Source organism: Acanthochromis polyacanthus, chromosome 19, assembly GCF_021347895.1.
Source record: "Acanthochromis polyacanthus isolate Apoly-LR-REF ecotype Palm Island chromosome 19, KAUST_Apoly_ChrSc, whole genome shotgun sequence".
NCBI classification, from domain to species: domain Eukaryota; kingdom Metazoa; phylum Chordata; class Actinopteri; family Pomacentridae; genus Acanthochromis; species Acanthochromis polyacanthus.
Window position 1 is genome coordinate 18,534,089 of NC_067131.1, and position 15,750 is coordinate 18,549,838.

Consider the following 15,750-nt stretch of genomic DNA (forward strand, 5'->3'; position numbering starts at 1 on the left):
CTTACTTTATTGTGTTTTGTCTCTTTTATGGCAAAAAAATTTACACTCGAAATACAAGTGCAGGGTGGTAGAGAGACCATAACTGTAGTGTCAACCAGATGAACCCCATCCTGACCATCAGTCCTTCATTATAGAATCTACATTTCCCATAATTTAATGCTGTACTTCATTGTCCTGTAAAGTCTTGCAAAGGTCTATTTTAAGCACCTCAGAAGACATTACGTTGCTCCACATGACAGGTAAATCAGGGTCAGTAGATAAAAATAGGTTAAAGTGTCCTAAAGGCATTCACAGAACATGAATCAAACAAAAAATACACAAGTGGCTAACTTAAATACAGACTAAACATCTTTTATTTTTTACTCAAATCTTTATCCATTTGACATGAAATAGTAGCATCATGAGCAGCTTCGAAATATACAAAGAACTAGAAACCAAAACAGTTATTGAAATAAAAATAAAAAACTAAGTCTCTGTTTCTTCTCTGCTCAGACTTTTACAGCATATACCACTATTTCCACACACGTCTACGCTTCCTCCTGTAGATAGCACTTAAAACTGTATGTACAACATTAGTCTCACGGATATTCACACAACTCACAAAGAACGTCACTGCAGAGAGACAGAACGAAGAGTGCATGAGTGAATTATGGCATTCAAAGTGCGGCATATTTAGCATTTAAATGGTAATATCAGGCGAGGAAGCTTGAATGTAGGAGCTGCAACGCAACAAAAAGGTTGCCTGGGTTTCGTCATCACTAAAAATAATCCAGTTTGCAAAATGTCTAAAAATAGGCCGCTGCTCCTGAGCACAGATGTGGCTTCTCTCCTATTTAAAAGTAATATTATGTGAGGCAGAAGCAGAAATTACAGCCACCGTCTGAGGCTATTTCCTGATGAAAACACACAGACAGTCATATAAAAAAGTGACTAAGACAAAGTGTTGCTTTCTGTTTTCTGTGCACCAAGCTCTCAATGTGTGAGAACTGCATGCTTGGGGATAAGCTCCAAGTATCTTTTCTATCCCCTCCGTATGGCCCCCTGGTGTTCATACGGAGCTACAGCAAAGTAAAGTGAAAGTATTTGCAAGTAAACACGTTGGCAGATTCAGTGATGACTCATTCAGATGAGTCAAGAACTCCAATTATGAGTAAAAAATAACCAGCTCCGACTGCGGTGAAATTCAACCAACCAAACCAAAAAAAACAAAAAAAAAAAAAGACTGACTGGAAGCAGAGAAAAGCGTCCAACTCGAAGAAACACAACGACTTAATGCATTGCATGTATTTAACAGAGAACATTGATGTTTTCCCATATCATCTGGATAATATTACAGTTTAGAGTTCAGGATAAAAAGCTGTGTGCAAAAATGTAGTGAAACAAACAAAAAATGTTCTGAATATTGGATTTTTAACCAGCTGAAGGTGCAGAAAACACTCTTAGTCATCCCGTTGTGAAATCCCGCCAATTTAAAGTCATTTTTGTCAAGCAAAAAAAAAAAAATCACCCTGCATGTGATCTTCAGGGGTTGTGAAATTTTGGTGTGATTCGATTGGTCCAACATCAGCGTAGGCAGGCACGAAAACGTAGCATTAAATCACTACAATTCCCACAGTCACACAGGCGGTCGTCCAGCAGGGGATTTCAGCGCTGCTTCAGTTACTCCTTCCATCACTCGCACTGCAAACTCAGAGCTACTCGTTACTGTATCAGAACCCATGAAACTTAAAATGCCACTTCCACAGAAAAAAAAAATCAAATAAAAAAATAAAACATCATACACAACCTGTAGTTAACAGCAGAAGCCCCTTCACTACATCTAGCTTTAACATGTGGACTAAAGTGTGAACAAACAGAGGAAAGGTTTAACTCCAGTGAAGTTCCATTAATAAGAGCAGACATCTAAAGTTGGCTGTAACCTATATTCCTCTGCTGTTTTGTTCTTCCCTCAATCCATTTAACCTACATTGTGGCCTGTGGACTTCTACTATCTGAGCTTTAATCCCAGCCGCTCCAATAACGCCCCAATTCCACCAGTGTAATCCTGACCGCCTCTGCTGCTGCCCTTCACTGGAGCAGATGTAATGTTTAATCTATAAGCTGCTCTGCCTGCCTCTCATCTCTAACATCAATATCAATAACAACATAGACCTGTGCAGTTGACATTAACACGTGTTTCTGACATGGTTTCCCTTTAAATACATCCCCATGCTGCTGTGAGGGTCCCTTAAAATGCCACAACAATCCAGGGTCTCCCCAGCTCACAAACAATTCATCTAAAACATGGATTTTCTGTAAATTTGCACCACATTTGCACTCCTAGTAGTACCACAGTATTGAAGACAGCTTTGAATCACATTAATGTATTGGCAGACCAACTCATTTTTGCAAAGGAATATCTAGATATCACTTTCAAGTTTGAAAAAAAAAAAAAAGAAGAAGAAATTCAGCTTTTAGTCATGACTGGGGAAACCCCCCCAAAAAACACCGCTTTCAAAACCCAAACCAAAACGCAACCAGAAGATAAAACAGAACATCAATTAGGATGATTGCACTGGGACACACATTTGGGCGAAGGAAACATGACGGAGCTGAAACTTCAAATTAAGCTTCTACCCGAGCCAGAAAACGTTTGTTCCAAATGTCAAGTATGATTCATCATGTGCAAGTGTGACTCACAAACTTTCCAAGTTTAACACCAAATCAGCTTCAAGTGTTCCAACCAAACAAGACGCCTGGGAAATGTCAATGCGGAAAGGCCTCAGCATTCAGTCCCAAAAACAAACACACGGCTCGCTAATCATTCGCACGTTGAGGAGGATCGGCTGCACAGAAAGACTAAGAACTCTCTGCCGTAAAGACATCAGTCTGAACCAGGTTCAGCTGTGGTAAGAGCAGGGCCCCGCTTTGACGGCTTCAGAATTCGTCGTCTGAGCTGAGCAGGAGGGTTTTCTCAGTGTCACCGCGGCCGCTGACGGTACTGTGTGTGCGGGAGACGGGCGGTGGCGCCCCCTGCTCCAGCGTGGACTGCTGGGTGTACTGCTGGTAGGCCGGGGAGAAGTTGTGGATGGCGTCCTGGACCATGTCGCCCGGGTTCATCGTTTCCTTCAGGCTGCTGGAGATGCTCTTCATTGGAGCGCAGCGGCCTGCAGGAGAGGAATGACAAGCGAGAGTTAGAAGTGAAAAGACAGAAAGTGTGAATGAGGATGAAGGAAGAACATCAGCAGCTTGTAAATGCATAGGACTGATCCAGTGGAGGGAAAAAAGGAAGGAAGGAAACATTAAGAGAGGGTGGATTTACAGTGTTTTGAACACAGAGGAGAGGGAAGGAAGGGAATGTGTAAATGAAAAGGGAAGAATGAGGAGAGAGGAGGTAACAGTCAGAGGAGAGTGGGAAGAGGAGTGATTTAGTGCAAAGAGAACAAAGAAAAAGGGACAAAAACAAGGAGATGAGAGGAAAGAGGCATCAGTGATTTAAAGGGTGTTAAAAAGCAAAACAAGTGTGGACAAAAGGAGCAATTGTTACAGGAGCAGAGGGTGTGATTTAGGGAGAGGATAGGAGGAGGAAAGGCTTGATAAAGAGGGACATTAGACAGGAATGGACTGTGAAAAAAAGAAAGTAAATGGGAATGATTGAGGAAAAGGAAATGTTGTCTAAGCAAGAAGAATAACTTGATCAAAACAGTAATAAATAAAGACAATAAAAACGGCTGATTTGAAAGCTTGGATAAATAAAAAAAAAAAAAAAAAAAAAAACAGCGGAGACTGTCTTAGTATGTCTCAGAACAAAAAAAATGTAACAAAAACCTAGAACAGCAACATGAAACACACATAACCTAAGACTGTGGTGTAAACATCATCAGTGTTCCACCTACCAAACTCTCCATATGTAGGAGCAGGTCCTTTATGATGCAGCAGAGGAGAAAAGACAGAGAATGAGACAAATATATAGGAAAGGAGAAAATGAAGACCATATAAAGTAATGTGAAAAGATGGAAGCAACAAAAAGAGATGGGAAGTGAAGGAAAAAATACGCATCGGGAGGAATGGAAAGAAATTTTTTCAAAAAAATTGAGAAAAAAAATCATGTGAAAGGCTGTTTTAGAACATCTTAGACTGAGACTTTTACTTTGGTAGGGCAACGGATATTTTACTAGACGTGCAGTAGCTTAAAATTTCTACTTCTGGGTCTCACCGTGTAAATCCAGACTTTTATCCATGTACACTTTGTATGTGAAAGCGTGTCGCAGAGCCAGCGCTGCGAAAAACATCTCGATGCAAATGATAAAGTTCTGGTAACCGGCAGCGACCGTGCCCTCGCCGACGGAAACCTCCACCGAGTTGATCTGAGGAATGGCCCCGCACTTCTCCAGGATGGCCAGCAGCATGCCTGATGACAAACAATGAGAAGAGGGCTTAGTGAAAGCGCAACAATCTTTCCATGCAGTGAAATCAGAATGAGGATTTAAAGTTCAACATTCCCTGTGTAATAGAACTAAGATGAATCATTTCCACATAAGACAACATTAGTAGCATGATTCTGACGCAGGGAGGACTGCATTAATCTGTAAAAGCACTGACACAACATAGATGCAATGCAAAATGTGCAAGGTGTGGCTGTTAAATGTGTCAAACCACAGCATGCATGCCTGAATCACGTCGTACACACAGATCTGTCAGGAAGCACAAACAGCCCCTGAAACCTTCAATCTGCTCCAATTAAATCAAACTGAATAACAGCATTTGTCTGATGAATGAATAACCAACCTAGTCAATCCTATACTGTAGCATAGAAGTGTGCTTTTTAACAAATATAATGTTGTGTCTTGTGCGGTCTCCATACCCTGCCAGAAGGAGAGGAAGATGACCGACTTGACCATGAAGAACTTGAGCATGGGGCTGTAAGGGCTGAGCAGCTCCCTGGTGGCGAAGTAGAAGAGGAACAGGGCATACAGAGACAAGCTGACCGAGATGTTGTAGATGATGGTCACGTACAGGTAACCGCTGGCAACGCTGTGGAGAGAGAAGTCATCAGAGAGGACAGTGTTGACGGTGCTGGTCTGGATATTCTGGGTCATTATTGTGGGTTGTCTGTAGTTACAAGTCACGCTAAAAGCTAAATTTCATCATTAGAGATTAAAGCCCCAAACTGAAACGATTAAGGGAGGAGGTGATGATTGGTCTGGGACAGCCATCGAAAAATGAAAGGAGTAATCCACATTCCACAAGCACCTCAGCTCCTCCAGACAGGAAAAAATAGATTAACCCCAAAGTGAATGCAGGTTTAGACCCTCCTGTGGCCTCTCTTACTTGAAGTCTCCGTCCTTGTATTTGCCGTAGGCCTGCAGGATGACGGTGATGATGGCCATGAGCGGCTTGACCACACAGAACTGCAGAGTGGCCTGCTTGCAAAATCGCAGGAAGCCGATGGAGTAGGCCTTCCCTCTCAGACAGCAGGTGCCGTACATACAGCTGGACCTAGTGAACACGAACATCAGGATTATGGTTAAAGCAGCTTCTTGCGGGGAATTTAGTGTTAATGCAGTCAAATGTGCAGGACAGATCAGGAAAAGTTAGAATATGCTGAATAATGGTTCTGAATGAAACACCAGCTGATGTCCTTGATTCATATTGGGTTGAAAATAAATTCTTTTCTAGTTCATTTTAGAAGTAGTTTATGTAGCTGTCGTTCAGCTGTACAAATCTGAAACTTACTCTATGGGTTTCCCTCGGATCTCAGCCATGATGGCGCTCTCTCCTCCCAGATACTCGTAGCACAGACTCAGGAAGTTGTAAATAACAAACGCTGAGGAGAAACAAGGAAAGATTGGGCTGTTTTAATTTTTGCTACTACTTCCACAGGAGAAAACCATTTTGCTGGTTGTGGTGTTGCGCTGTCATCACCTAACTTTCACGTCTATGGAAGAGCTCTCCTTTTTCACGGAACAGGTTTACTTGTCATTGTAGGAAAATGTTACTAATAACTTTAATTATGACCTCGTTCTATTCAAGTGTCCCAGGAAGCCATGACAGCGTGACAGTGAGCCAACATACACAATGCTAGGACTCTGAGGCAGCTAAAAGGAAAGGAGCCATCATTTGCCTGTTTTTCCTACTGTGACGTGTCAAAATGTTGTTCTCTAAGACTGGAGCCAGTTCACTCACTGTTCAGCGGATCAAGTGGTCACATGTGTTGTTATTATTGTAACAAATATATTAATAGTTTTTGTTGCTTATTTTGAAACAGTGGTTCCAAGAGGAATTACTGTCGCAAAGACTGGATCATTTCCATTTCCCTCCAAGTCTCACAGATACCAACAACCATGAATGCTGGTTTCCTGGTCTTTGTGTAACTCCATATTCATTTCTGGCTGCTGGTGGTACCATTAGCAACATGGCTATCACTAACAGCCTGGGTACTGCCCAAAGCAGGGCTCTTTTTACTCTTTCAAACAGGTAGAGCTACCACAGTTACTCCAGTTCTTCCGTTTTAGCCATCTGGGGAAAGCCACTGAAAGCGTGTATTATTTTCTATATTGTAGATTAATACTGAAGATTAACACTTTTTAGTTTACAACATAACTGTACAATCAGGACTTAATTACATCATAATGAGAAACTGAAGTAAAATTTGCCTATTGCTGCTTTGATGAAATATGGTATATAAGATTTTAACCTGCACATGGAAACTTTTCAGAACAGCAGCTTCAAACTGAGAGAAAACAGTTAATAGTGTTCAACAGCAGTGAATTAGTTTTACCCACAGACACCTCCAGCAGTCACACAACACTCCTCTTCCTGTCACATGTTTGTAGCATCAGCAGGGGAATATAAAGCAGAATCAGAATTCATTATATATATATATATATATATATATATATATATATATATATATATATATATAATGTTGTAACAGACTGTGCTAATTGTAGCTCAAAAAATGCCTTTATGTAGACTTTAGTTGTATATTGTTTGAGAGGGAAAATAAGGCATGGCAATGTGACTTCTTTAAAAAGGTCAGACTACCTGTTTCAGAAATAGTACCTCAAAGCCCAATAGTGTTTTTTACATTTATTTACTGATGAGCATGATAGTGAATGTATTAACAGAGGAAAGCTAAGATTTTGGACTGCCTGCAGGGTGCGATCCACAAAACATGGACAGAACAATTTGGGTAAAGAGCACACATAGTGGAACCTGAGGAGTTTCACGTCTTTCTTTGCAGATTTATATTTGTGCTATTTCTTTTCCTCTTAACATTAAGCTACAGTTTTGTCGGCTGAAGATAGAAATCAAACCTTCCACACAAACACACACCTTTTCTTTGCTGAATAATATTGACCTGTCTCTTGTGACCGGTGGATTATCTCTCCTCTGTGCTGCTTCACTGTGAGGCCGATGACGACCAAGAAAAAAGAAGAAAAAACACAGCCGGGCTAATCCCGTTAACCCCCTGAGGAACCTCATGTCCTGTGTGTGTGTGTGTGTGTGTGTGTGTGTGTGTGTGTGTGTGTGTGTGTGTGTGTGTGTGTGTGTGTGTGTGTGTATACACTCAGGGAGAATGTGGCAGTGCGACAGTGCATGTGAGGTAAAATAAGGGGAGAGATATAGGTGTGTATCATTTAACTGTGAACGTGTGAAAATGCGCTATATCCTGGGTGTGTGCCAAGCTGTGTGTGAGGTTCAGGAGTGTGTGGGTGTTGCAGTGTTGTATCACAACATTGATCTCAAAGCAGATGTCAGCTGTAGTGCTGGCAGTGATTTTGGTTTCGTCAGCTCACTTATTATATTCTCCTTTTCTTATTCTGTGCTCACTACACCCACGCTAACTGCAACTTCGCCGCTGTCTGACGTCAGATGCCTGTCAGACAATACTGAGGGAACAGGAAGCTGCATGTGCCATTTTTGTGTTTATACAAAAAGACAAAAGGTTGTAAGCTCCCAAGCTGTGTGATGAGAACTTGTCGATCTGCTTGGAGCAGATCATTAGACAACTGTGCCTCAGTTGTTCACCATTATGCCCTTTCACTTCTCTCCAAGGACAGCCGTCAGCAGTGCTAGTTGCCACGGTGATACAGTAGGCCTACATACAATGGGAATGGGAACTTTGCAGCAAGTTTGGTTGAGAGAAACTCATTATCTGATGCAGCCAGTCTGGCTGATGAGGAAGATTTGTGAGCACAGTTGCCATGCAACAGGTTGGTCATCCTTGCTGAGGAAAAGATCTGGGCAGGGCTCAGCAGCATTGTAGGAAGAGGAGGGAAAACAGGAGGAGGAGAGGAGACAAATGACAACGAGTGGGACCGGAAGAAGAAGTGGAGGAGAAATTAGAGAGGTACTAAAAAAGGCTTTGACAAACATGCAGTGGAAGCGTGACAAGAATTGTCAGGGGAGGGGAGATGATACCAAAGAGAGGAGGCGAGCCATCTGTGTGAGGGAACTATATGACGACCACAATATAAACAGCTCTTCCTGCCAAAAGCAGAACCGTACATAGAACGCCCCCAGTCCACACTCAAAAGCATCATCACTTCACCAACACAGGAAGTGACGCATGAGCGAAGTGTCACAGAGAGTGGACTATTTCTATCCTTATCAGGACAACTGACTGATGCAAGTGAAGACGTGCAGACAGTCAACTGCCTCTCATCCCTTTCTATCAATGCTAGATTTAAATAGTCAGGCATTTAAAACATCGAGAAGCATTTCTTGTGTTTGCGTCACCCATCTACTTCAAGGAGTCCGCCTACAATGACCTCTGAGCTCATCCAATCTGCACTCCATTCGGATTCATGTTTCCTTTTAAAAGCCAGTTGTCCTAATGCAACTCAATATGACACCTAAACCAAAGTTCCCATTTATATGTCCATGAAGATGTGAAGATTGGAAGAAATGAGTAGAAGAAAAGCAGCTACCGGTTGAATACGAATGAAACTTTTTGGAAAACTTTCACTGCACAAGCAGGGCAAAAGTCAATTCCATCCTTTAAGTTATATCAAGCCTCAATAAAAGTCTAGGTTGAAGAGGAGATTAAGACAGTTTCTATGAAAGGAGATGATGATTAACTTGCTCTTTGATTCACTGTCTAAGGAAAGGTGTCTTCTGTCAGTTCAAAATTCAGCAAACTACTAAATAAAGCTTCTGTCTGTCTACCACAGAAAAGTCACGACTTTAATAAAGGGGAGAGGGCACTGCACAGAAAAAACCTTATATTTGTATGGGTGCAATAATCTGTTTAGCATGGAAGGGCAGAATATACATCCTCAATCCCACATGATCACAATGTGTTTCAATAACTCCACTGGGATAGTAGGTGAAAAAGATTTAACTGTGTATGTTATAGTATAAGAATGTAATTGTGTGTTTAATGTATCACAAAGGCTCAAAGTTTTATCCTACATGGATTTTGGGATTGAATAAAAACCTCTTAACATGGCATTGACAGCATAAAGACATAAGTACGTCCTTACCTTCATAGCAGTCTCTGACTGTGTCAAAGTACACATAGTACTGATCATTGGTGAAGAAGAGGAGGCTGAGCCACGAATCAAAAGCATAGATAGGAACGATGAAGAGGATCCGCACGATGTGACGCTGCTCCCTGGGTGAGCTGTAGAACCGCAGATGCATGTAGATCTGGGACAGACAAAGAAAACATTCTGACAGATTAAACATCAAAAACAGGTTTGAGTTTTTAAACCTTGTTTTAAACTACAATATGTAAAAAAGTGAGACTAAAGATCAGAACAACATTAAAATAAAACAAATCATATAGTGCAGGATAGACTAAAGTAACACAGCCCACAGTTTTGTGTCATAAATGAGAAAAGCTCCTTTCCTTTTCATATCATGATTAGTAAGTTTGTGGCAACAGGCTTAAAATCTTGTGTAAGAAGATAACACAGCAGAGAGTTCACAACTAGTCTGGAATAGAGTGTTTATGAGGCTTAAACAACAGTGGGAGAATCAAACTAAAACGGTCATATATTCAGACTGTACCGTGTATCAGTGACGTCTCTTTACTGTCTTATCAGTCTGTCAGTGTCACTGACCTCAACAATCGACACATTACCTGATATCATGCCACAGGAATGTGGAAGAGAAAAAAAATCTCCATCTGTTTTTTTCTGCCAGAGTTCAGACATGTTTTACTTCTACCTACAGTAAGAGTTCTACCTTTATACGCATGGTTAATTTTTGTGCATTCATGCTTTGTATTAAAAAAATAAACACCTGCCAAGGGATGTTGCCAAGCAACCTCTGGCCCTCTCTGGGCCTGAGCAGATGTGTGTGTTTGCAGGATCACATCACCTATGCATTAATCAACACACACAAACACTTGCCTGTCTTTGTCAAGAACACATTTTTGTCTGAACAGCCAGTTTGCTCAGTCAGAGCTCTACACTCATACTTTCAGCTGAGAAAATAATCAGGTATTATCAGGCATAAGTAGAATTCAGGGCCTATTACCTGGTGGCAGGTGAGGATGAGTGCAGTCCAGACGAAGAAGCCAGACACAGCCTGCGCTGCTGGAGTCATCAGGAAGATGGGCTGGTCAGGGCCCAGCAGTGGGGCTTCAGGAAGCCATGAAATATTGGGCCCCATCGGAGCTGCTGTGGGTGGGGGACCAGGAGCCGCGACAAGAGGAGAGTCCTCCCCTAGCCTCTCTGACAGCGGGACGTCTCGCCTCCACAGCCTTAACATCTGGAAGTGACACAGAGGCTGTTAAACTTTCACACTTCTGCAGAGCTCCCTGAACAGAATACAAGACATATCTACGTGTGTATGTGCACACACTGTAGCTCAAAAACTCTTTTTCCCTCAATGACTGACACAGGCCACAAAGTATGACACTCACCACCACCAGTAATCATCAACCTGGAATATAGACCACACCCTGTGTTATCAGTGTAATGTGTAATGTGAGGTAGGAAGACGGATGGAGGACAAACAGTCACACTGCAGGTCGATTTCACTGTGAGTAATGAATGTGTGTCCTACTGTTAGGATGGTATCTGTGTTCAGCTCTATGGACATACAGGATTTTACTTAATCCCAACATCTCCCACAATGCCATTTGACAACAAGTAGATTTTCAGGATTGTTATCTAGTTGTTGTCAAATAGACAACAACAGTGGAGTGTGTGAACTTCATAGCATATACTGAGCTATTCACATTAAGACAAAGCAGCAAGTCAATGCTACGAGGCATTCTGGTATTTTTGGGATTCACTGATCCTCTTTGTATGTTACTTTAACACTGATGAGAAATGATGCAGGGTCTTTGCTGCACTGAGGAATTTTTGGAGCCTCCCAAAAAGGTTTTTGCTAGTGTCAAAATGAAAAGTTAAATTTTGTAACCAGTTTTGTGAATTGGGGTTTCACTTACACAAGCAAAATATGGAACAAATAAGGGAACAGAGACTCAGACTTTCTTGTATATGGACCAATCAAGCACAGTTCTGAGCCAGGAAAATAGCAAAATTTGATTTGATTAAGAAAACTAACAAGTAAATCTGACATATAAAGTTGAATGTTTTCAATCTTTGATTTTTTTCTGCAACTCAAAAACAAGCTAACTGTAAAATCCTGCATGTGATGTGATATTATCCAATCCTTGGGTCATCAATATTGGATATGATAAAAACACAGAATGGAAAAAGGCTGAGCAATTTAGCCATTTCAAAATTAAATCACATTTGAAACAATGTCATTTAGAATATACAAACTGCAGCAACTGGCTGAGACTACCACTGACAAATCTTTATCTTATTCAAGCACACTGAAACTTTCAGGCGTTGTTTGTGCTGCCCACTGATCAATGTATACTGCATGTTTCAGGCATGCATTACGTAAACGTCACACCTCATTTGTATTGCAGCACATCTGATTCAGAAACTTACACTGTTGAGTCAGTCCTTTTACAAATTCAGGCTTCCTCCTTGTGTGATAGTTATGTTTTCAATGATTTTGTATGTAGGGATGCTCAATAACATGTTTTAAATCTACTACACAGTGAATATTGAAAGCTTGACTTTATAAAACTGCATGATACATCACATTATTTGTCTGAAAAATCACAGATATTCTCCCAAAATCATTCAGACCAAGAGAGGATCTAAAAATGTTTCCTAAAGCTGTCAAAAACAAGCATTTTCTTCCATATCTGACCACTGGGCTAAACAGAAACAGCCTAGAGAGTGGCTAAATCTAGTTCCATGTAAACAAAAGATGTGATATTTGCTGCTGTGTCCACGAGCCACGGTTTCTGAAGATGACTTGGCTTGAAGTGGCCACCAGATATGTTACATAAGCTGTCAGTCATTGTCTCTAGGATGGCATGTTCTCAGGGTAGGTTTGCTCTTCTACCCTGACAGACAGTTGGCATTCAACACTCAGCTCGGGGGAGACAGAGACCTTGACTTTATGAAGGTGGAGTGGGGGGCTTATGCAAATCCACACGCACATGGGTGTAGACAGAAATAATAATGATAAATAATAAGAGCGGGCATCGCTGCCAAGAATGGCCACTGAATCAGAAAGAGAGACAGAGACAGACAGTAGCCTGCAGTCTGACATATTATCCTGTTTGGCAGAGTAGCACAGCAACCAAAAGTCATACAGCAAAGAGAACAAACAGCACGGACAATGACAGGCTGGCATAATGACAGCCCATACACATCCACAAAACACACGCAAGCCACCATTTAGTTTCTTTCCAACAATAATTATGGTAAACCCTACTGACTTAATTTGGTGGTTTCAAAAAATACATCAGGCCCTGTTCACGCATTTACACGTGAGACAAGTTATTATTTGGCTGCGTGTGTGCATATGTGTGCATTTGTGCGCACTTAGGTGTCCGTGCAACACAGAGAGAGGCAGCAGGTCATTTGTATTGGTTTGCAGGCGATCAGCAGATCCACATGTCAACAAGAAGAAGTGAAGGCATCAGCAGCCACACACACAATACCAGTGACAGTGAAATGATGCTGTGCTGAAGCAAAGGGACATCTGTGTGTTTGAAAGGCAAAAAAGGTCAGTCTGTGTGGTCACACAGAGAGAGAGAGAGAGAGGGGGGTAGGGGGTCAGGAATAAAGCAACAGATGGAAAGGGGTAACGGGAGGCAGACAGTGTGCTTATAATTCAGAATGAGTAATAATATGGGTGATAGCCCGACTGCATTAGCATACTGGCAACAACAGCACGAAGATTTATTCGTCAAAAAGCTACCCTCAAGTTTGGTCGTTTTGGAACTTGAAGTTAGTTCCATAACAGTGATTTTGTTAAGCTACTGTGAATAATACAGTCTGTTCATGGGTAAACCTGGTTTACAAAGTTTGAATACAATGGAAATGAGGCTGACATTTAAACAAATTAATCACAAATCTGCTGTTTGTGGTCAGGGTTAGCTTAAAAGACTCACCTCTGCTAACGGTTAGCCGCAACAAATCACTGATGAATTTGCCTGAAATTGAGAAAGACACTGTTATTAGCCGGGTGAAAAAGTGTTCTCGCAAAGTATGTCTAGCCCGTTTAAGAAACCAGACTCACCTGATAAGTTAGTTGTTGCTTTTAAATCCTCCTCAGCTCCGTCAGAGACACTCTTCGGCTAGAAATAACCCAGAAACGGCCTTAATTCCCCTTCAGAGTCGCACCGTTGCTCCCCGAACATCCATGTTGAGTCAGTCCTCTATGGACTGCCCCGTCAACACTTCGGCGTCTCCCGCAAAAACTCACCTCTAAAGTTTGTCTCTCATGTCACACAGCTTCTATTCTATCGTTTTATTGCTTCCGTGTGTCCATTTGCAGTGTGTAAAGTTGTAGTTTGGAGAATTACAGCAACAAAAGGTGGGTCATTCCCCTCCGCTGCTCTTTCTACACTCCGCCGCTTCAATCCCTGTCGGATTAACTGCAGATCTGACAAGCACAGCCCACTCCACCAGGACGAGCCAGCTCAGCCAATCACACACCGAGTAGCGTTAATAACCCTAAAGGGGCGTGGTTTGAGTCCTGAAGGCTGAGCCTGCGCAGTTCTATTCTGGGTCCAGCAGCAGGGAAAATGTGGAGGATGTACCAATAAAGGTAAATACTGTTCCCACACACAAACTGGATGATGCGCTGTTTGTTTCCTGTCCTAACTGTGTCGTCAGTGTATGTGGGCCAAGGACATTCACCATAATAAATTCCTGTTAAAATAAAAACTTCTATGAGTTTTATTCTAGTCCAAGGACTTTTGTTTTTACTTTGTATTCCTTTGAAAACAGTCAAATCCCATCGCTGCTCAGTACAGAAATTCTTAAGGCAGTACAGAAATGTGACTACTATCTTTTTATAATATCTTTTCATACATAAATGAAAATAAAAACCACAATAGTATATATAGCATTTATTTACGCTGAAAGGGGTAAGTGGGAAATCTAAGTTAAAAGCAACAATAAAAATGAAGCCAGGGGTAGAAAAGAAAAGCAGACCAGAGCAGAGAGAAACCTGCAAACTTTCTCATTAAGTGAAGCTTTAAGAGGTCACTCTGAACTTGATACATCTGCAACAGTAAAAAAAAAAACAAAAAACATCCCCTTCAACAGCATTTACTTTAAGGGTTCAAATCATACTTTATATTGCTTCAGTGAACTCAGCTTGTGAATGCAAAATATTCTATGACCTCTAGTTCTCAGCTTTGCTCTGATTATATTGTGTTAAAAGAGCCATCAATGATCTGTTTCTCCTCAGCAGCACCTGCATCTCTTCTCCTGGATGATATAAAGAGTCCCTCAAAGTACTATTACATAAAAGCAACATTAAAAATTACAGTGATCATTAATAACCTACAAGATATACTTATCTCATTCCAACTGGTAGCTAAACGTTGGCAACTCGGTCTAGCTCAGAGGTTTTCACAAGGCACATGTGATTGTAGCTGTAAATCACCATAAAGAAGACTAATTCCAAGGTACACAGTTTGAGACTGGCTGCACAGTGGAGTAGTGGTTAGCACTTTCGCCTTGCAGCAAAGACGATCCCTGGTTCGAGTCCCGGCCTGAGCCTGGGATCTTTCTGCATGGAGTTTGCATGTTCTCCCTGTGCATGCGTGGGTTTTCTCCGGGTACTCCGGCTTCCTCCCACAGTCCAAAAATATGCTGAGGTTAATTGGTTACTCTAAATCGCCCGTAGGTGTGAATGTGAGAGTGATTGTCTGTCTGTATATGTAGCTCTGAGACAGACTGGCGACCTGTCCAGGGTGTCCCTTGCCTTCGCCTGAGTCAGATGCGATAGACTCCAGCTCCCCCCGCGACCCTAGTGAGGATAAAGCGGTGTATAGAGAATGGATGGATGGACAGTTTGAGACTTGCCGGTCTTTCTTGTCTCATCTATCTACTGTGACATTAATGTGGAACACAGGCTAAGCACAAAACAGTGTGATGACCTTACTTTGCCTACAGCTCAGTGTCTCAAATGTAATTATCTTACTTACAACTCAACATATAAGTGACCTTTCAAAGGTTTGGAGTCACACAGGCAAGTTCATATTTTCCATGAAAACCCATGCTTTTATTCATGTTCTAATATATTTGCACAAGGATTTTCTAATCATCAATTAGCCCTTCAACATTATTAACTAACACAATGTAGCATTAGAACACAGGAGTGATGGTTGCTGGAAATGTTCCTGTGTACCCCTATGGAGATATTCCATTAAAAATCAGCTACAAGAGTCATTTGTCTAGACTGTATTTCTGATTAATTTAA

The 15,750-nt window shown here is 41.6% G+C and overlaps 1 protein-coding gene across 2 annotated transcripts; it reads right to left on the reverse strand.

Moving 5' to 3' along the window:
• Positions 1–335: 335 nt before the first annotated feature.
• tmem184ba (transmembrane protein 184ba) lies at positions 336–14,373 on the reverse strand. Of its 2 annotated transcripts, XM_022217281.2 has the most exons (10): positions 13,555–14,373; positions 13,427–13,468; positions 10,471–10,704; positions 9,471–9,636; positions 5,716–5,806; positions 5,311–5,478; positions 4,844–5,013; positions 4,196–4,390; positions 3,876–3,902; positions 336–3,146 (listed from the first exon to the last, which is right to left on the reverse strand). In XM_022217281.2, exons 3-10 carry the CDS (start codon positions 10,702–10,704, stop codon positions 2,917–2,919), a joined length of 1,281 nt encoding a protein of 426 aa, XP_022072973.1. In that variant the 5' UTR covers positions 13,427–13,468; positions 13,555–14,373; the 3' UTR covers positions 336–2,916. The 2 variants fall into 2 exon arrangements, with proteins under 2 accessions (XP_022072973.1, XP_022072974.1); XM_022217282.2 differs by lacking the exon at positions 3,876–3,902 and having other exon boundaries at positions 13,555–14,370.
• Between the last annotated feature and the right edge of the window lie 1,377 nt (positions 14,374–15,750).

Bases quoted from the DNA above. Each gene is read 5' to 3' on its own strand.
- tmem184ba (XM_022217281.2), bottom strand. From the start codon at position 10,704: ATGTTAAGGCTGTGGAGGCGAGACGTCCCGCTGTCAGAGAGGCTAGGG. The intron at 5,479-5,715 runs GTAAGTTTCAGA...CGTGTTCACTAG, and splicing joins ATCCGAGGGAAACCCATAGA to GTCCAGCTGTATGTACGGCA. The intron at 4,391-4,843 runs GTATGGAGACCG...GTTTGTCATCAG, and splicing joins CTTCCTCTCCTTCTGGCAGG to GCATGCTGCTGGCCATCCTG.